We start from the raw sequence: 21,726 nt of genomic DNA on the forward strand, positions 1-21,726 counted from the left end.
TATATTTTTATAAAAACAGTTACGAAAAAAACTTTAGCATAAAAAATAATACGAATGTGAATATAAATACAGGGTGGTTAAATTTCAAGGACCGATGTTGAATGTGCACCATACCTAAACGTCAACGACACCGTTGGACTTCTTTCTTTGGGGGTATTTGAAAGAAAAGGTGAACGTCGATAAGCCAGCAACAATTCAAGAGCTAAAGGATGAGATAATTCGGCACATTAATGGCATAGAACCTCAATTATGCCTCAGCGTCATCGAATATTTGGACCATCGGATGGAGGTGTGCCGCCGAAGCCGCGGCGGTCATTTGGCCAATATTTTGTTCCATACGTAATTGAGCCACACCAATATTATCATAATAAAGAGAAATGACAATAATTTCCTAAAAAAAATGTATTTTATTCAAAATCAACACCGGCCCTTGAAACTTAACCACCCTTTATATACAAATATAATAATAATACAGAACGTATGTATGTATTGTAAGTATTTGTTGTATTTATCAGGAAGCTGAACTTACCTATAACATAAACTGCTGTCACAAAGGCAAAACTGGAATTATTGAAGCGGCTACTTCTCCCAATGCCAACGCTCCCGGCGTTGGGTCTTCTTGACATTTTGGGCATCATTTTACGTAATTTATATCAATCAAGTTACTGAAGATTTCCAAGTAAAATGCGGAATGTAATTTAAAGATGTGCACGCAAAATATATCGAACGTTTGCCGCAGCGTTTGAACTGATGTATTTTTTGTTTGTTTTATTTTTGGGTTTTTTAATAATTAAATTTGATAACAAGTTTTAGCACAGCTTAAATGTATATTTAAATTTATTCTGAAGCTCATCCCTTTAGTGGCGTTGTGTTTGTCTTTCTATTTTCGTTAGCTGCTCCGGGTTCTTCTATTCACTAATTTCACTTATACTTGAGAAAAACTTAAAAACAAAAAGAAACAAAAAAAAAACATCATAAAATACGGTCATTATTTCTAAATTATGACAAATCACAAAATGCAGTCGTTGTGAAGTTCACCTGCGCAACCAAGAAACCGCCGTTTACAAAAACAACAAACTACATATAGGTGGAATGAACTGAGTCCAACCACCGCGCACGCCCCCATTCATTTTCATTAGCCCTACCGCAAATTATGCGCGCACTTAGCGATAGTTACAGCGGCCATTGCCATTTTGTTTGTGTTTATGTGCAACGAGTATTTATGTCAGCATGAAGAGTGTGGAAAATATCCGATGATGAATTCGAAGCTGCTTATAAATGCATTCTTGCAAGAACTTCAGACACAATAAGACGAAATTCGCATGGAATCGCGTGTTGTTGGTTGAAAACGCATTTTCTTATGTGGATTTGAATGAGCTTTTATGTATACGTAAGCGAATATTTGAAGGTTTGCTTGATGTTTGCTGATGTGAAGGTTGTTAAAAGTTCATTGAATATCTTTCGACAATCATAAAGAGATCTGCCGCTTTATGCTTCATTTTCTTCTGAGGGTATTTTAGTAGGGGCATAACATTAATTTTTGCAGAGCCCAATTGGAGAAACTTCGAAACTACAAATTATCAAGCCCACTTACAAAAATAAATACATAAATAAATTCGAGAGAAAATAAGAGATTTCTCATTTGTGTGAACGGCATTTGTTGATTTTGTAACGAAGCTGCGATATTTTCTGTACGTCAACCGGTGATTTTAGTCATGAATGCGTTAACTCGCATTTATCCACTTTAGCAAATGTAATAAATTTAAATAATTGAATTGAAATTTAATTAAAATAATTTAAATAATAGAAATTAATTTAAAAAAAGTTTTGTTTTAATTAAAGCCTATCAGACATTTTTTACGGCAAATTTGTTAGTGGAAATTGAAAGAGAAGATTAAATAACATCGATTTGTAAACATTTTATACCAAATTTACGGAAAATTGCATTTTTCCAATATGAATTCAATGGTAATTTTCAAAACATAAGGGCGAATAAATATTACATAAAAATAGTAAACAGAAATAGCGATTCCATATCGTATTTTGTAGTTATCCAAATATTTTTAACATTCCTAAAATTTACTTATTTGTAATCAAAAGTAAACTGACAAAACTTGAAAAAAAACTAATTTTAAGAGTTATTCAATGCTGGATATTAAGGGATTTTTTTTGTTTTGAAATGAAATATCTGCGGTTCTTAAATTTTTTAGTACAAAAATAAAAATATACAATTACTTAATAAGACATAAAAAAAATTAATAAAAAATAATGAATAAATAAATAGAATAATTAGTAAAGAAATAAATTTCATTTATAAAAAAATTTCAAATATATTAGTACAAAAAAAATTAGTTAAAAAATAGAAAATTAATAAATTAATTTAAATAATTAATAAAAAACTAAAATTAATTAAAAAATTAAAATATTTAAAAAATATAAATAATTAAGAAGAAAATACAAGTGATTAGGTAGGTAGGTAAGTAAGATGGCAAGAGTACCCCAGGTACACTACAAGTAGCACTTACGTGCCGTTTTGATACCATAAAGTGGACCACTACCTGTGAAAGGATTAAGGAAGGAGATAAAACCGTCTACAGCCATCTAGTGCTGTTGATGTAGCGGAGGAGAGAAAAGGGATCTAGGCTGGAGAATTTCATCAAGTCATCCCCAAAGGGGACGCTGAAGAATCTCAAGCGCCTAGCCGCCAAAGCCGGACATCTGCAGAGAAAGTGTTCCACAGTCTCTTTCTCTGCAGGATCCCCACAGCTTCTGCAATGGGGGTTGTACGGAAATCCAAGCTTCTCCGCATGAGTGCCGATCACCAAGTGGCCAGTGATCACCGCAATGAGTTTGGAAATTGAATGGCGGGGGGTTCCCATCACCTTAAGCGTTCTATTTTTATCGTATTGAGGCCATAGTGCTTTTGAAATGGCACACGATGAGACAGACCTCCATCTGTCTTTCGCTTTTCTTAGAAAGAAGTTGTGTAGTTTCCCTTTAACGACGGTCAAGGGGATACCGATGTCTGAGAAGAGGGCAGCTGGATCCGGTTCTGCCGCCCCCTTCCTGGCAAGCTCATCGGCAATTTCATTTCACTCTATATTCCTGTGTCCAGGAACCCAGATGAGGGAAATGTTTCCTGCACCTTCGAGGCGTTTAAGTTCCTCCTTACAGGAGTTCACGAGAAGAGAGCTGCAATACGGCGACGACGGTGCCTTGATTGCAGCTTGGCTATCGGAAAGCAGCATTTTGCATGCCTGCAGGATCGCGAAGACCTCTGCTTGAAATACGCTGCTTGTCTCCGGCAGTTTATAGGAGACCGAAATGCTGGCTGATTTAGAGTAGATCCCCGCTCCCACTCCAGACTCCATTTTGGATACGTCAGTGAAAACAGAGGCACCTTTAACCGCACCAACTCTCCCCTCTTTCCAATCTTGCCTGCTCGGAAAGATAGCCCTAGCACAACCCTCAAAGCACAGTTTGCGAATGGAGAGGTCCGTGCGAATATCAGAGAAGGAAGGGGAGATCTGCTTCAAGATTCATCACAAGTGATTACTATAAAAAATTTGAATTTATTAATAAATGCATAAAAACATTTAATAAAAAATATAAAAATAATTAATAAAATACAAAAATAATTAATAAGCCAATAAAAATAATTGCTGAGAAAATAGAAATAATAAATAAAAAGAGAAAATAATTAATAAAAAAATCAGCACAATTATAAGGAAAATAAAATTTATAAAAAAAATAATTAATAAAAAAAAATTTAAAAAAAATATATTAGTAAAAAAAATAAATACAAATTATAAAAACAAATTCAAATATATAAATTAAGAAATAAAAATAGTTAATAAAAAAATTAAAATAAATAATAAAAACAAAAATAATAAAAAAAATAAAAACAATTAATAAAATCTAAAAATAATTTAAAAAAATATATAAAAATAGTTAATAAAAAAATAATTAATAAATTATACAAATAATTAATAAAACATTAAAAAAATTTAAATAAATCACAAAAAATTACAAAAATTAATATAAAAATAAAAATAGTTAATAAAAAACTAAAAATAATTAAAAAAAAAAGAAAATAAAATTAGTAAAAAATTTTAAATATAATAACTAATAAAAAGATTAGTAATAAAAAATAAAAGTAGTTAATAAAAAAATAGAAATAATTAATAAAGAAATAAAAATAATTAATAAAAATATAAAAGTAATTAATAAAAAACCAAAAAGAAATAAAAAGCAAAATAATTTATAAAAAAATAAAACTGGTTAATAAAAATAATAAAAAACTAAAAATAATTGGGAAAAAAATAAAAATAATTTATAAAAAACTAAAAGTCGTTACTAAAAACTAAAAATAGTTAATAAAATAATAAAATTAATTATATAACTAAAAACATAAATAATTATAAAAAATTAAAATAATTAATAGCAAACTAAAAATTTCATTTCAGTAAACTACGTGAAGTTTAAATGTTGTGTCATTTTAGTGATATTTAAGCCCTGTAACTTTTATGTAACAAATCCACACCACAGTAAGCTAGACTGCAAGTCTTATTATACGATTACACAGTGCAACAAAATGAAACAAATTGCAAGTCCCTGCGGTCTCATAGTATTTTTCTGTTAGATTACGAAAATAAGAAGAAACGTATTGCATCAAATATTTGTGTCACTATTTCCTTGTTTGCATTTTATGGCACCTCAACGTTTAAGATCGTTGTTGTTGTATTTTTTTTTTTGTTTTTTTTGTTGCTTGTCCGAGTGAAGTTTTCAATTTGCTTTCCCGCTTTTCTACTGTTTTCAAACACCAAAATTTGCAGTTATGATCTTATATGAAACTCTGGGATATTAACTACTACTACTAACTATGGGATTATTACAGATACCTGTAAAATTTAGAAATTTAAGAATATGCAGTTATCTGTCCCCTTACGACCAAACCCATATATAAAATCATAAAAAACTAGGTTACATTTTAAGAATGAATTTTCGCCATTTTTTTTTTGTCCTTTCAGGGCATTTTTGTTTTTTTGTTTTTTAATAAATAAAAATACCTTGTTTTACAATATGACTTTTTATTTAAAAAAATAGTTTTCTCCTATTTTTTTTTTTTTTTTTTTGTTTAATAACAAATTTAATATAACCATATTTTCTCTTAACAGTGCTATTTTTTCCAAAAAAAATCATGATCATAGACCACTAAGCAACATCGGCCAGCAAAAGTTTTACAAAAAAACAGGCATAGAAAAATTTCTTTTTAAGCTTAAAAACAGTAAAATCATATTTTTCTATTAAAAGCCATAAAAAACAGCAAAAATTCTACTACAGGGCTCTCTACCCAGTAACTTTTAGGTAAAAATAAACATCGCAATACACTTTCACGACACCGAAAATAGTAAACCGTCATAAATTTCCAAAAACAAGAAACATTTCGATAGGATTTTTCTAAATTCCTCCTGTATACAGGCTATTCCAAAAATACCAACTTTAAGCACCTCTAAAAACATCCAGATCTATGGACTAAAAACTATAGCTATTTTCAGATTTTTTTATGGAAGGCGTAAACCTGCATTCACTTTTGGTTTCGTCAAATACGTTAGAGTTTTGTTGCACGGTGTTTCCAAGTGTAGCTCATTCGTGAGTTTCAACCTGATTGAAATGCAAATCTGACTAACCTTTTGGCATTGCCAGATTATAAATATAATTTATGAGCTCATTTGTATTTAAAACTAATTGAAATGCCGCTATTAAAGCCCCTTGTAAATAAATGAACAACAAATGCGGATTAAGGTGCATTCACATCTACCATCTATGCATTTCTGTACAAATGGATGTACGCCTCGTGAGGTTTGATTGCCTAGCTTTTGTTGTGCAATGCAATGTACGAAGTGAATGAGAGTTCTTGAGCGCACTTATTTGTATACTTCAAGTGCTTGTAGCGCCTCAAGTAATAACATTCTTTTTTACCGTTTTAATTGACACCCATTCCATAAAAAAATAGTATCGGAATTTGTTATTTTTTTATGTTGGATTTACGATTCAAATGAGAGTTTGTTTACATCAATAAACTTTATAGATAAGGAAATTGCACGAAAGTGAGTGAAAAGGAAAAAGGCGCTTAGCACCCTGATTCGGTCATTTTGTTGGATAGCACTTTTTATGTTTAGACTATAATTTTATAAATTCACTTAATTTTAGTGCCTGGAAATCGAAAGCAATATTCCATGAAGCTTTCTCTATTATCTGTATACTCGTACATTTAAAAATGTTAATTACTTACATCATTTCATGAGAGGCATTAAACTACAAGGAGTGCCGAAGAAACTCGCATCTTTGGTATCAATGACCCTGGCAGGAACAACATTCAAAGTGGGGATACAAAGAAAAACTACAAACTCATTTGATGTTGTCACAGGCGTGAAACAAGCAAGCGCACTCTCTAGTGTCATATTTAACCCAGTTTTAAATTTGGTAATATGCGATAGTGACCCTGAAGCTACCATTTTCACGAAAAACCTCCAGATCTCCGGCTATGCTAGCGACCTCGCTATCGTTGCGAAAAACCAACGCGAACTTGCTGATTGTACGCTGGAGCTGATAACTAAAGCAAAGCTACTCGGCCTTGAAGTGGATGTTGATAAGACAAAATACCTCGTTAGGTCTTCAAGGCAACCTGGAGGTCGGTCCTTATATTTTTCATGAAGTAATGGGTGTAAACCTTAGCAGTGCTGCAAATGTCCTAATCGGCGTGAATGATAAAATAAAATGTCTAGACTACAAATTATTTTGCTCACCTGAAACTTCTCAAAAATCAATTACTATCGAGGCCGTGCAAGTTAAGAACCTACAGTATCCTAATAAGACCAGTAGCAACATATGACTGCTGGGCTTGGGTATTGACATTAACATAGAGAACAACGACCTTCTCCGCTTTGAGCGTAAAGTCCTAAGAAGAATATTTTGATCAGTAAGGCAAGCTTTCAAGCGTCTTTCGGTGAATCCTACAAAAAGTACCTCTGTGCTTTTCATTAGAAAACGCAATATTGAAGGAATGTTACTACCCACACTGAAAGGGGTAACACTGCAACTGTTTTCGGAGGTCAAATAATTAGGAGTAACCCCAGATCCTAGAATCTCTCTTGCCAACAAGTGCTACTTTGACCTAAGTAGGCATTTCTTCACTTGCAAAATATGGAAAACTCTCTTCTTCGTAATTGCTTCGATTTTCCCTAGTAGAAAAATGTATCACCAGGTGAAGCAGCCCCAATCATACCATGGAAATACCTCCTTCATGTCTCACGGTTTGCTTTACATGATGATTTTTGGAGCTGTTTAATTACCTACAAAGTCTGTGCTGTGGCAGCCTTCTCATTTAGTTTCCATTTGGTCTGACCAAATCACGCATTTCTAATTTTTAGCACTGAAATTGCCAGCCTTTGACGCTACAAATGGCTAAAACAACGCAAATAACATGCAACGGTATTATTTTGTTTAAAATCGTCGTAGGTATGCCTTTGCATGAAGATACAAAAAAATTGTTATTACGAGACATTGCCTTTTTGAACGTTTTGTTGAACGGTAAGATTTTATTTTTGTCACTTAATGTGAAATGTTTAACGCAAAATCCTCAGGGAAATGCGCTTAGAGGGTGTCAGCTGCCCAGTTATAGTACATTTCGCTTGCTGCTGTCTTGTCCTCGCTAGTGATAATCACAATCAAGGCAATCATCATTTAGACACTTTTAATACTTTTGCCTTATCCCTTTAAGCGGCACATTGGCATTTGCTGGCAGCGGAAAGTAGGAAAGTACGTACATAGTTATGTGGCAACAAAATATTCTTGTTGGTGTTGTTTTTCAATTTTTTCTTTTATTTTTTGTGATTTGTCTGACTGCAGTTTTCAATTTGCTTTCCCGCTTTTCTACTGTTTCACCATCATTTTCAAGCTCAGCAAGTAGTGACAACAAAAGTTCAAAAACTCTGAAAGTTCCCAAGAGATCCATAGCATTGGTCTTTTAGTCACTTCAGTATTTTGGTGGTAAATTGAAATTTATGTTTGTTTGTTTCAATTCAAAACGCTGTGGCTTGTGTGGCTGGCAGTCAGTCTTTACCTTGCAGTAAAACGAACTGTTTCCAAGCTGGCATAGCTGGCCTGGAATGATTTGCTTCTACTTTGGACGAACGTGGCGGTATTGAAGCCTGTACCAACCGAAAATCAAATATGAAATATGTTAAGTGATTGAAAATGTTGATGGTGACTGGAAACAAGCAGCCGTTACAGACGTCACCAGCCGTTGCATAACGAGCACTGCTGGGTGTGTCTTATCCCCTTAAGCGAGCCATGAAACACCACAGAAAGTTCATGTTTGGGGTTGCTGAAATACGAGACATGGTTCTTGTGAACTGTTCAATAATTTAGATAGCAACGAAAAATAGTTTCGGTCTTGAAGCCGAAGCTGAATGCAAGAAGACAGCAATAAACCGAAACGTCAAAGCCTTTGTACTCATTTTTCTAATAATTTAAGCGGAATGCTCTCTTGCTAAAAATAGTATTTGTATCTAACCTTAATTTACTTAACTTAAACCTTCTATAACAAAAAAAACGAACTTTTTGTAAATAAAAAACTTAAGGTCTCATCTTTGATCAATTCTTAAATTCGATACGCTTGAAATGCTGTGAAATAGGTGCGCGATTCCATGTCAACTGATCCAAGTATTTCGAACAATGACGCGAATTTTTCTGAAAATTGGTCAATTGGTTATATGGTTTGATTACAATAAAAAATTAAATAAAACAATTTTGATAAAAGTATTAATTTTGATATTTATTCAGTGTTAAAAATTACAGTATAGAGCTTTAAAGTGAAATAACTTCTTCGTGAAGTCAAGATTTTTTTAAACGAAAATTTTTTTTTAAAGAAAAACTTAAAAAAAAAATTTAACTTTTAAATTTTTCTTTTAATTAAAAAAAAAACTTCATTACAAAAAACTTTTTTTAAGTAATTTTTTTTATTTGTTTGTTCAAAATGTTTTCAAAAAAATTATGGTATAAAGTTTTAAGTTTAAGACATAAAATTAAATTTAAAGAAAAAATGTATTTAAATTTAAAATTTTTTTAATTAAAAAACAGAATACATTACTAACAACTTTTTTTGAAGGAAATTTGTTTTTCTTTTTTTTTGTGTAAAACTATTTTAAAAAAGTTATGGTATAAAGTTTTTAAAGTGAAAAATATCTTCGATTATTTTTGAAATTAAAAAGATTCTTGATTTTTTAAGCAAGAATTTACTTGTAAAAAAAATGTTTTTTTCATTTTTTTAAGAAAAAATTTGCTTATAAACAAATTTAAAAAATTTTCAAATTTTAAATTAAGAGAAAAAATTAAATTTAAAGAAAAAACTAACTTAAAATTTTGTTTTCAATTAAAGAAAATACATTAAAACAAATTTTTTTCAACAAATTATTTCTGTTCTGGTTCAAAAATATTTGAAAAAAAAAGTATGGCATAAAGTTTTTAAAGGGAAGTATCTTCTTTGTTTTTTTTTTTTGAGAGAAAAATCACTTTTAAACAAATTTTTCTTTTAATTCTTCTTTTTAATTCGAAAAAACAATATACTTAAAACAAAAACTTTTTTTTTGAGGAAATTTCTTTTTTTTTTGTGCTTTTTCAAAACTGTTTTCAAAAAACAATATAGTATAAGTTTTTAAGGGGAAGATATTTCACTTTCATTTAAAATTAAAAAATGGAAATTATTGACTTTTTTAAGAAAAAAAGTACTTTGAAATTAGTTTTTAAATTTTTCGAATTTTAAAATGAAAGTCAAAATTTAATTTGAAAAAAAACATTTTTCTTTTATTTAAAAGAAAATATATCACAAAAAAATTGTTGGACCTTATTTTTACTTTCTTTGTTTGTTCAAAATTATTAAAAAAACTGGTATAAAGTTTTTAAAGTGAAATATCTTTTGAAATAAAAATTCTTTATTTTTTTGAATATATAATAAAAATAAATATTTAAAATAATAATATATAAAAAATTACTTTAAACCAAATTTTCAATTTTTTTAAATTAAAATATGAAATGTAATTAAAAGAAAAAATTTGCATTTCAAAAAACATTTCAATTACAAAAAAATGCATTTTAAGAAACATTTTTAGAGCAAACTTTTGTTTTTTAATTTTTTCTCCCATTATTATTATTTTTTTTTTTTCGTTCGAGAAAATTAAAATGTTTGTTTTTTGTTAAATTTTTGGAGAAAAAATTGTTGCGTCATTTTTTATAAGCTTCACCTTAGATTTTTTTTATTAAAAGTGGACACTATGCTCAGTAATCCCTTAAATTTTCATAGTGGAATTCCCATAACTTTTGGTTTATATTCAAATACGTACAGAAAAAACCAGTTGAAAAGTGCGCAGCGGCGCTTCGATCGATTTGCAGAGGACATAATAAATATTATATTTGAGCACTTCGTTGGAGCGGTATTTTGCACACAAATAAACCAATTTGTACTCACAACTTACTATTCATTTATTTTTTATTATTTTTTTTTTAATATAGTTCATGCGACAACAAAATGTATGAAAATAAAGTTTTAAACTATGCAGAAAATTCAACAAAATGTTAAACTTTTTAATATGAATTTTTAGAAAAATTCTGCGTATGCAGTTTTGTAGTCCATTAAATTTTGGTATGAATTAAAATAGTTTGAAGCTTGCCTTTCATTTGGTAATTTTTTTGTTGATCCATGCATGACACCATTTTCTTCCATATAACGAAAGCGAACGAAATTTTTTTATATGAAGAAAATGCAGAAGACTGCCACGAAAGCAAAATTGTCAAAAATCAACATGATTTTTGAGGCACTGTAAACTTTCACTTAATTAAATATAAAAATTTGAATGGGCCATAAAATTGCGTACACGATATTCTTCTAAAAATCTTAATTGGAGAATTTGAAATTGTTATGAAAATTAATTAAATTTTGTACAAAGTTTGAAACTTTGAGTTCTATGGTATTTGTTGTAATATAGACTATATTTTTATAAAATAATAAAAAAAAATGTTGGCGGCCGCCATAGCCGAATGGGTTGGTGCGTGATTACCATTCGGAATTCACAGCGAGGTCGTTGGTTCGAATCTTGGTGAAAGCAAAATTAATAAAAACATTTTTCTAATAGCGGTCGCCCCTCGGCAGGCAATGGCAAACCTCCGAGTGTATTTCTGTCATGAAAAAGCTCCTCATAAAAAAAATATCTGCCGTTCGGAGTCGGCTTGAAACTGTAGGTCCCTCCATTTGTGGAACAACATCAAGACGCACACCACAAATAGGAGGAGGAGCTCGGCCAAACACCTAACAGAAGTGTACGCGCCAATTATTTATTTTTTTTTAATAAAAAAAAAATTTAAATAGTCCAAACCTTGCAATATGTCGCGCTGCTATTATTCTGAACACAGGTGTATGTATTCATTAATGTAAACATATATTTCACAAAATACTCACTGGTTGTTCCTATTTGTAAAAAGTTCAGATTATGCTTTAGAATAAAGGGTTAATGTTTATAAATTCACTTTGAGCATCTGCGGCGATAGCCTCTCGCAGGGCTGTTGTGCTTATGTTATGCTCGCGAAGTGCGACTTTCTGTCTGTACTCTTCAGCCTTTGACAAATGTTCCGCTCTGCATTCATTTTTCACCAGTTTAGAGGCAGTCACAAAAAATACACTACAGGACGAACCGCTATCTGAGAATGTCTCAATTTCTACTGCATACTTTTCACGCATTTCTACAAATACAACTGCGTTAGTATATATGAATGTGCGTCAGTATACATGAATTTGCGTTAGTATACATGAATGTGCCGTAGTATACATATATGTATGTGCGTAAGTGAACATTGCCTAAGTTTCCCCTCAAGCTGACTCTTTGTGGTTAAGAAAAGTAATAAAGTTCACTTTTGAAACAGAGAGATTGGTTGTTTGTCACACACACACACAAGTATATGTATGTGTACCTAGAAGCAATATCATTGGTCAGTTATTTGTTAATTGCATTTACAGGGGTTGAGGTCCCTTTTTCTTTAAAAACGGACGCTCCGTCATAAAGTTGATGTTTTATGAGTCTACGCTCGACACGTGAGCAGAGCGCAGCGGACACCTACTTTGTACTGAAACGATAAGCAACTTTGCACGATTTTAATTATACTAATTACTGCAAATTTGAATTGTTGATCGGTAAGCGGTGGCGAATTGAATGCTCTTGAGTTTTGTACTGTATGGCGCGATGAGAAAAATCAAATTTATTCCATACCATAAAAAATGGGAAATGTTGTGCACTGTAACCAACTTTCTGCTGGTAAAAACGAATTTTTCTATCCGACTATTCCCTATTACATGAAAATATACATATACTGGAACCAATCAAAACGTTAAAACCGAATGTGTTTTGAAGTTTAGTGCGACATCTTACATTTTAGTACACGATATTAAAATTTTATGTATTTATTTATTCTTAAATTTTTAGTTTTATTTTACTGCGCTCCTGGAAACGTGACAGAAAATTCACTAATTGAATGTTGGAGAATTAGAAAGAGTTAACTGCTCTCTTCTTTCAAAGCTTAGTAAACTGCTCTGGCTGATGTCAATAAGGCAACAATTTTCCAAAGAGAAGAAAAAAATGTTCAAACAAATTTTGATCAAAAGCATAAAAAGTTTGTACAAAAAAAAACCTAATGTTAAAAAAAAGAGAAAATGTTTTTAAAGACAGATATTTCACTTAAAAAAACTATATAATAGGACTATGAATAAGTTCGTGCGGTTTTACAACAGATGGCGTAACTTGATTATTATTCCATCGATCCACATTTCCAAACATTCATTGGAGAGCTACTGTCGTAAGGCACAAACGTCAGTATAAGTTTTTTATTTGAAGCGTAAACAACAATATTTTTACCACACTTGAAAATGTCGAATTTCGTGCCATATAATGTGTTTTTGCGGGGAATTCTTCTTCATTATTTTAATATGAAGAAAAAAGCAGCCGAAAGTCATCGTATCTTGGTGGAAGTTTATGGTGAGCATGCTCTATCTGAGCGAACGTGCCAGAAGTGGTTTGCACGCTTTAAAAGTGGTGATTTTGGCTTGGAAGACGAAGAACGCGAGGGTGCGCCGCCAAAGTTCATGGATACCGAATTGGAGGAATTGCTCGATCAAGATCCGGCTCAAACGCAAGAAGAGGTTGCAAAAACTTTGGGAGTTGATCAATCAACCATTTCCAAACGTTTAAAAGCCATGGGAATGATCCGAAAGGTAGGCCATTGGGTGCCGTATGAATTGAAGCCAAGAGACGTTGAACGCCGTTTTATGGCATGCGAACAACTGCTTCAACGGCACAAAAGAAAGGGTTTTTTGCATCGAATTGTGACTGGCGATGAAAAGTGGGTCCATTACGACAATCCAAAACGTCGGGCAACGTATGGATACCCTGGCCATGCTTCAACATCGACGTCGGCGCAGAATATTCATGGCCTGAAGGTTATGCTGTGTATCTGGTGGGACCAGCTGGGTGTTGTGTATTATGAGCTACTGAAACCGAATGAAACGATTACGGGGGATGTCTACCGACGACAATTGATGCGTTTGAGCCGAGCACTGCGAGAAAAACGGCCGCAATACGCCGATAGACACGACAAAGTTATTTTGCAACATGACAATGCTCGGCCACATGTTGCACAAGTGGTCAAAACATACTTAGAAACGCTCAAATGGGATGTCCTACCCCACCCGCTGTATAGTCCAGACCTTGCGCCATCCGATTACTATCTCTTCCGATCGATGCAACATGGCCTGGCTGGCCAGCACTTCCGTAATTACGATGAAGTCAAAAAATGGATCGATTCGTGGATTGCGGCAAAACCGACCGAATTTTTCACAAAGGGAATCCGTGAATTGCCAGAAAGATGGGAAAAAGTAGTAGTAAGCGATGGACAATATTTTGAATATTAAATTTGTAACCATTTTACGTCAATAAAGTTTCAAATTTCGAAAAAAACCCGCACGAACTTATTCATAGTCCTATTAATAACCTAATATAACCTAATATTCAACACTGAATAAATCTCAAAATGATTATTTTTTTCAAATTTTTTTTCAGTTTACTTCTTATTGTACCAAAGCTCATAAATAAAACAATATTCAGAAAAATTTACGCTAATGTTCAAAATATTTGGATTACTTGAGATGGCATCGATTTATGTAAAAACGTAAAAAAAAGTTTAACTTTTTATAGATCTACGGAAAGCCATGAGTGGTTAATGGCTAACATTCATTTTAACAGGGTATTGCCACCTTTTTATAATTTATTAAAAAATATGCATAGCATTACAGCTTCGGTGAGAATCATTTATTACAAAAACAACTTTTTTTTGCACAGCGTTCCCAACTGAATTTTTTTCAAATAGCAATTTATCACAAATTTTCAATTTTAGTTGAAGGTAGATATAGCTATCAAGTGAAAGGAATCGAAAAAAAAATTAATATTGTAATAACTGCCTTTGGAAGGTGTTGCCACCTATTTTTTTTTGTGATTTAAGAAATTCGTTACAGAAATATTATAATTCTAAAAAAATGTGTACAGTGCACTCGCGATAACTCGAACTAATTAAAACAGGCGCTGTTCGATTTATCGAATTTGTTCGACTTATCAATTGAGTGTGCTATGTTAAAAAAACAGTCATCGATATCGATTTTTCGATCGATTGTTGAAAATGGAAGCCAGTAGAAAATTTCTGTAGTATAGTTTCGTTATACGAATTACATTTTGGTCCATTGGCTGGATCAATGGTGTCACATTCGGCGGCATAAACATAGTTAAAATTAAACCATCCTCGGACTTTAATTCGATTTCGTTGGGATGTGATGGGGCATTATCAATTAGAAGAAGAGCCTTCTCAGGTAGTCCCCATCTTTCAAATTTTTTCTTACCTAAATATTAAAGTCATTTAACTTGGTTAAAAAAATTGTTTTAATGAATCTGGATTTTACCTGCGGCACGAACGAATTATGAAACCAGTCTTTGAAAATCGCCGAAGTCATCCAGGCTGATTTGGAATTTTTGTACTCCACCGGACAGTTAAAATTTTTGAAAACACGAGGATTTCTTGCTTTGTCAATAACGAGAAGTTTAAGCTTATGGTTGCCGGTAGCGTTAGTGCAAGCCATAAACTGCCTTATCTTTCTTTTTTATAAGACTTATGGTGGACTTGGCTACCCCATATTCCTTCGCTAGAGAAGTAACACTACGTCCACGTTTAATTTTGTTAAGGACTTCAGCCCTCTCTTTTAATGTTAAACACTTCAACCTTTTACGATCCATTACTCACGTGCACTGATATACTACAAATGACAAATTTAAAGCAATTTGGTCAATGCAAGATGTTGTTCCCAGAAAACTAACGGGATATTAACGCCGAAATATTCATATGGACAATACACTAGTATACATATAATTTATATACATATACTATTACATATGTATCTATGTACAAAATGTACATGTTTGAAAAGAATGTGTGTACAAATAAATTTGTTTTTTTGTTCGAGTTATAGCGCTTTAATATTGTTCGAGTTACAAAGAAGTCAATAGGGGAAAAAATGTGTTCGAGTTAGCACGTCGTTCGACTTAGCGGCTATTCGAGTTACCGCGAGTGCACTGTATTCATAAATATAACAATGTTATCCAATATTTTTAAATGGCGTTGCCACCTGGTTTTAAAGAAAAAATGTAAGAGAAAAAACTAATTTAATTGAGTTAATTCAAATAAAATGATTGAAAAGAATGAACAGGGCTTTAATGTAAATTTTTTAGATATGGCGTTGCCACCTAATTCTTAAGAAAAACCTAGTAAACAACAGTAGGGATGAATTAAGTATTAGCATATGGGTACCACAGAAATTACGACTGAAACCCAATGTTTGCATTAACTACTTCGTAGCAGCAGCATCAACGAAAACACTGCTCTGCTCGCGCTACCGCTCCGAGCTTGAACAGATGAGTAGTAGAGCAGCTAGCAAAATGAAACGCGCGATCAACTGTTTTGCTACGCTTCAAGCTACGTTTCTTTGCAGTTAGCAGCTCAGAGCAAAGTCCAAAAAAAAATTTTAAGTGTTCTCTGTAGTTGGAGTAGTTAAAAAGTAAAAGTAAAGTGGTAAAAACTTAAAATCGGCCGGAGCGCTACTTGTGAAACTATTCATGAGTGCTCCAGCTCCTACTTCTCTTCTGTTGCTCTGCCAATACTTCTACAGAATGTAGTAAGAATGGCACTGGGCTGGAACCCGCAAGGGTGGAGAAAGTCGATGTTGCGCGAGCTAGCAGATGCCGACATCACATGGAACGACGCAAAAACAACAGTCCGTCGATGGAAGAGTTAAGTCGAAGCCCTATGCTCGCAATTGGAGTTAACAAGAGAAAAAAATGCAATTTATATCGTATGGATAAGCAAATGCTAGTAGTGTCGAATTGGTTTTTTCTATTCTAGTAGCGGGACATAGCTACAGTTATACTGATTAATAATTTTTTTGGTTTTTCCGTTTCAGATAAATAGAAGAGCCAAAATGAACAACACCGTCCAGGTCCAATTTTTCGGGACGGTCAACTTCAGCGCCATTTTTTAAATTATTAAAATTGAAAAAAAAAAAATTTTTCATTTTTCTATTATATGTAAAAGAAATTAAATAAAAAGCCTAAAAATTTAAAATATCGTTTTTCATTTTTTTATTGTAAAAAAAATCCTGAAAGTACCCTAAATTTTCGAGCTTTAGGTCACCGGGACCCCTTAAGTAATATAAGTCGTGTCGAAGGCCCTAGTAACCAACGCTAATCTTTAGCGGATTAATTATTTGTAATTAGTCTTCATGTAAAAAAATAAATATAAGTCGAAAACTTGTTGATTATGAAAGTGTTCTGCAGCTGTATGTTCCTTCGCATAGCAAATGTTTTGTCCATTTTCATTTTAGAATAGAATATTACTAAGCCAAGTCGGGCAATTGGTTTAGTAAATAAAATTGCATGTTTAAGTTTGGCCGCTTATCGAAGAGCCGTTCTTATTATTTTAATAATACTTTGCGAACCTATATTTAAATAACTGTAAGTACATACATACGCACCTGCATGCACTTGTGCATTATCTTTCAATTATTTCACGCAGCCGTATGCAGTTTTAATGTTTCCATTGCATACCTTTACATATATACATACATACTTATGTACATATTTACATAACTGGTTCATATCACACTTGATAAGCAGTTTTGCTATCGCTGCTGTGAAACCAGTTTGAACCAACTGCTACTTACAAGCGACTAGTTGCCTACAACATGTGGATAAATCTCGATGCTGTCAGCAATCAGGTCGGTGCATGATTTAAATTTTTCATTTATATTCAACATAGGCACCCAGCAAGAAAATATGCTAACGGAAAGTTTCTCTAAACTAATATTTGCAGTCAATTCGATAGCAATTGCAGATGTATTAGGCCGAGCACACACGATGCGACTGTCTCAGGGCAAAGATGGCAAACCACTTAAGCTAGCAGCCGACATTCATGTCATTACGACAGATCGCGCGCGACTCTCAGTCACCATCGTGATTAATTTATTTGATTCCTTCTTTGCCGTGACAATCAAAAGTACCAAAAGTTGTTGTGGGTCTGGTGGCACCACCTTTACTGAATGCGCCTTGAGTAAAAACAAATTTGTTTCTAGTTCACTAATTGCTACAGCAAAGAAATAGACTAAGCTCATAAATGCATTTGACATATGTCGATTTTCCTCTTTCTTTCTCTCTCTCCCTCTCTCTCTCTCTCTCTCTCTCCCTCTCTCTCTCCATCTCTCTCTCTCTCTTTTTCCGGAATCTAGACTTAAACAGCTACTGAATGAACTTAATATTATATTTGTTAACTGTAATTAATCTGTAAAGAAATTTTTATATTTTCCAGATTACAACTTCATAAATAAATAAAAATCGTAGTTTTACTGTGTTTGCTGTTGCCGACGGTTACATACTATAGGTTGGTTGAAAAGTCAGAAAGCAAAAATAAAAGAATTTGATTTTTCTTTTTTTTTCAAGATAAACTTCATTAACTCTTTTATATCACCGCTCGAAATGCGCGATGTACTCAATACCCTGACGTCAGCAAAACTTTTTCTGTTGAAAAAGAATGTTGCAAGATTAACAAAATTATTTATAATAAAAAAAAAATAATTCATGGCGGATTATTTCGTTCTAGGTGATAAGATATAGCTTTTGTCCGCGAACTGCAACCTACTGTACTACAGCTTTTTGCCCAATTGCGAATCGATGTAGTACTGACTTCCCGATAGCTTTTCTACGAGTAATTCTCATGCTTAGCCCCACTTTAATCTTCCCAAACAGTATCCATACTCTAGCCTAATGATTTCTGGTGCTGATGACTTTTTTGGACGTGGTTCCTTTTGAACGTCTGTACGACCACATTTCAACTCTAAAACCTGCCTATCTAAAACAGTTAGAACTGAAGGAGCAGATTCTTTTAACGCTTTCATAATTTTTTATGAATTTTTGTTGCAGATAAACGAGGAATGAATTGACAGATCGATATAAAATTTTGTGTTTATTTAAATGGAAGGGGACATACCCAAGGTACGTAGGTAGGTGAAATGGTTGAAGTACCAATCTGGCAGAATACAAAGATCAGCCTATGCAATAACTGTCGGTGCAATCAGATCATGTCCTAGAGAAGCTCTCACTGCACTGACACACGTTATTCCAATAGACCTACATATTAAGAAGACGGCAACCATGAGTGCAATTAGGTTAAATGAAGCGGGTCGCTGAAAGAAACAGATCATGGCCATGCCAATCTATTACTGCGACAAACACAGTATACCTCGAGGAGGACTGACTACATCGTCACGACGGTAACATTCAGTAGAAACTTTGTCAATCTCTTTCCATATCGGAAATGGAATGGAATAAGGGACTCTCACTAAACAACTTCGACACTACATTCTATACAGATGGCAGTAAAATGGACTGTGATGTTGGAGCTCGTATATATTCTCACAGACTTAAAATTGAGAAATCTGTGCGACTCCCTAATACCAGCAGTGTCTTTCAGGCGGAAGAACTGGCAATTGAGGAAGCTTGTAGGCTACTAATCGCACCATAAAGTTACCTTAATCTGGGTCCCGGGACATCGGAACATTGAAAGTACCGAAAAAGCAGATGAACTGGCAAGATGGGGATCTGCCATGAGTAACGCTCTTGCAGAATCAGTATTCACACCATTAGGTGCAGTCAAGAATATATTGTAATTTCCAAAAATACCTCCGACCGCCGTACCGAATGGGTTGGTGCGTGACTACCATTCGGAATTCACAGAGAGAACGTAGGTTCGAATCTCGGTGAAACACCAAAATTAAGAAAAAATATTTTTCTAATAGCGGTCGCCCCTCGGCAGGCAATGGCAAGCCTCCGAGTGTATTTCTGTCATGGAAAAGCTCCTCATAAAAATATCTGCAGTTCGGAGTCGGCTTAAAACTGTAGGTCTCTCCATTTGTGGAACAACATCAAGAGGCACACCACAAATAGGAGGAGAAGCTCGTCCAAACACCCAAAAAGGGTGTACGCGCCAATTATATATATATATATATATATATATACCTCCGAATGGTGGATTGTAGATGGAAAGACCAGACGAAATGCAAAATTAGTACAACGTTATGGCCTACCTACAACCTCAAGCAATCGTCGACATTAATAAGCATGAAACGACGGGACGCCTGGAGACTAATGGCAGTCATAACTGGCTCCTGACTCATGGGAGAGGAGGCAGCCAAAATGGGTATCCCTCACTATACATAATGTGACAGCTGTAAACAACCACAGAAAGAGAAAACAATCCATTTCCTCTGTGAATGCCCTGCCCTATGGAAGGACAGAATGTTAACCCTGGGCCAACCGCTGTTCGAGATTCACAAACAACTGTCTGGCTTAGACGTCAACAACTTGATAAGGCACAGACTGGATATAGTAATGCTGTAAATAACCGTTAAACAAGTTAGTAACGAGAATGTGGCAACAAAATGGTGCGGAAGCGCTAGTTGGATTCTGGAAGAATCACCACTTTAAGCAACCAACCAACCAATCTGGCACGCCCAAAGTAGCAACAAAGCGCCGTTTTGTTAACATAATGAAACCTCCAACAGACATATATCTACAGCCAGCCAGAGCGGTTGATGTAACGGAGAATATTGATGGGATTTAGATTGGCGACTCCATCTTGGAGCCCTTTGTGAACACAGAGGCACCAGCTTCGGTGCATATTTTCCCCTCATTCCAGCCTACTTTGAAAGATTACCCTTGCATAACTCTCAAAGTCCAGTTTACGGATAGAGAGATCTGTCCGAAGATCAGAGATATACGGCGTTAACTACCTAAAAATGCTACCATGTCCCTGGAGAGCTTACCTCCAGAAGCCAACCTCCTTTAGCCTGATTGCACTTTCAGTAGCGATGGAAATAACGTAAAAGTTGATGGGAAGTAAGAACAAAATGACATTCAGAGCACCACTGGGGCATATTCTACCAGCTCCGGTGTTGCCAATACTAGCAGTCCTTTGCTCCCTCCCAGTTTAGTGATATTATAGCCCTTCCGAAGAGCTTCCCACCAAACCAGGTATCCGACATACGTTAAAATTGGAAGAATCGCTTCGTTGTACATCCAAAGCATAACCTGTAGCTTGCGCCTTCGGTTTTTGCTGAACATAGATTTGCAGGAGTAGAAGGCTATACTGGCCTTCTTTACCCGACTTTCAATGTGTGGCTTCCAATGGAGTTCGGAGTCAAGAAACACTCCAAGATACCTCACTCTGATGAAAGCGGAAGAACGTGGTTGTTTAATTCGGGAAGTCTAAAGTGTGGAAGTTTATATAGGGTGGGCTATGTAAAATTTGCTTTTTGAATCGGCTATAAAAAAAACCGAATCAATATTTTTTCAAACTTTTTTTTATTTTGAAGATTGAACATTGTCATTTACGAATGAAAAATAATATCGTTCAAATGACTGCCACGACTGGCTTTACAGTAGGCCATTCGATCAACCCAATTTTTAAGCACATTTTCGATTGTTTGGGCTCCGATTTCGTGTTTTAAAGCATCAATCGTCTCTGGATGGTTCGCATAGCATTTGTCCTTAACGGCTCCCCACAAAAAATAGTCCAACGGACTTAAATCACAGCTCCGAGGCGGCCAATTGGTATCGGAATTTCGGCTGATTATTCGGTTTTCAAAAACGGTAGCCAAAAGTTCGAGTGTAACTTTGGCAGCGTGACAAGTTGCACCGTCCTGTTGAAACCAAATGTCGTTCATGTCAACCTCTTCAATTTTTGGAAACAACTCACGGTAACGCTCGCCATTTACTGTAACCGCGGAAGAAGAAGAAGACTCACCACTTTGGAAATAGGTTTTCAAGCGTATAGCGTCCCATTTCATAAATGTCAAACCTTTAAGTAAATTATGAACATATTTGACGTGTCATTTATGTTACAATACCATTCTCAAAAAAAATATTTTCCTTCCCAAATAGAGTATCAATTTTCATTACCCTTCTGGTTAATAGTTGAATTTTTATACTTTTTCTATACTTTTCAACCAACCTGTAATACAATTAAAATAGTCAA

General features: G+C 33.9%; 1 protein-coding gene across 6 annotated transcripts in view; it reads right to left on the bottom strand.

Annotated features, from left to right (window-relative positions):
* LOC128865803 (uncharacterized) overlaps positions 1–21,726 on the bottom strand; it is a 93,828-nt gene that overhangs the window by 66,312 nt on the left and 5,790 nt on the right. For 5 of the 6 annotated variants that reach the window (XM_054106157.1, XM_054106158.1, XM_054106161.1 and 2 more), the window contains exon 2: positions 530–941. In XM_054106157.1, the coding sequence (XP_053962132.1) occupies positions 530–638 (109 nt within the window). In that variant the 5' untranslated portion in view covers positions 639–941. The remainder of the gene's footprint in view (positions 1–529; positions 942–21,726) is intronic. The other variant, XM_054106162.1, reaches the window with a different exon arrangement.

This window comes from Anastrepha ludens, chromosome 6, assembly GCF_028408465.1.
Source record: "Anastrepha ludens isolate Willacy chromosome 6, idAnaLude1.1, whole genome shotgun sequence".
Taxonomy (NCBI): Eukaryota; Metazoa; Arthropoda; class Insecta; order Diptera; family Tephritidae; genus Anastrepha; species Anastrepha ludens.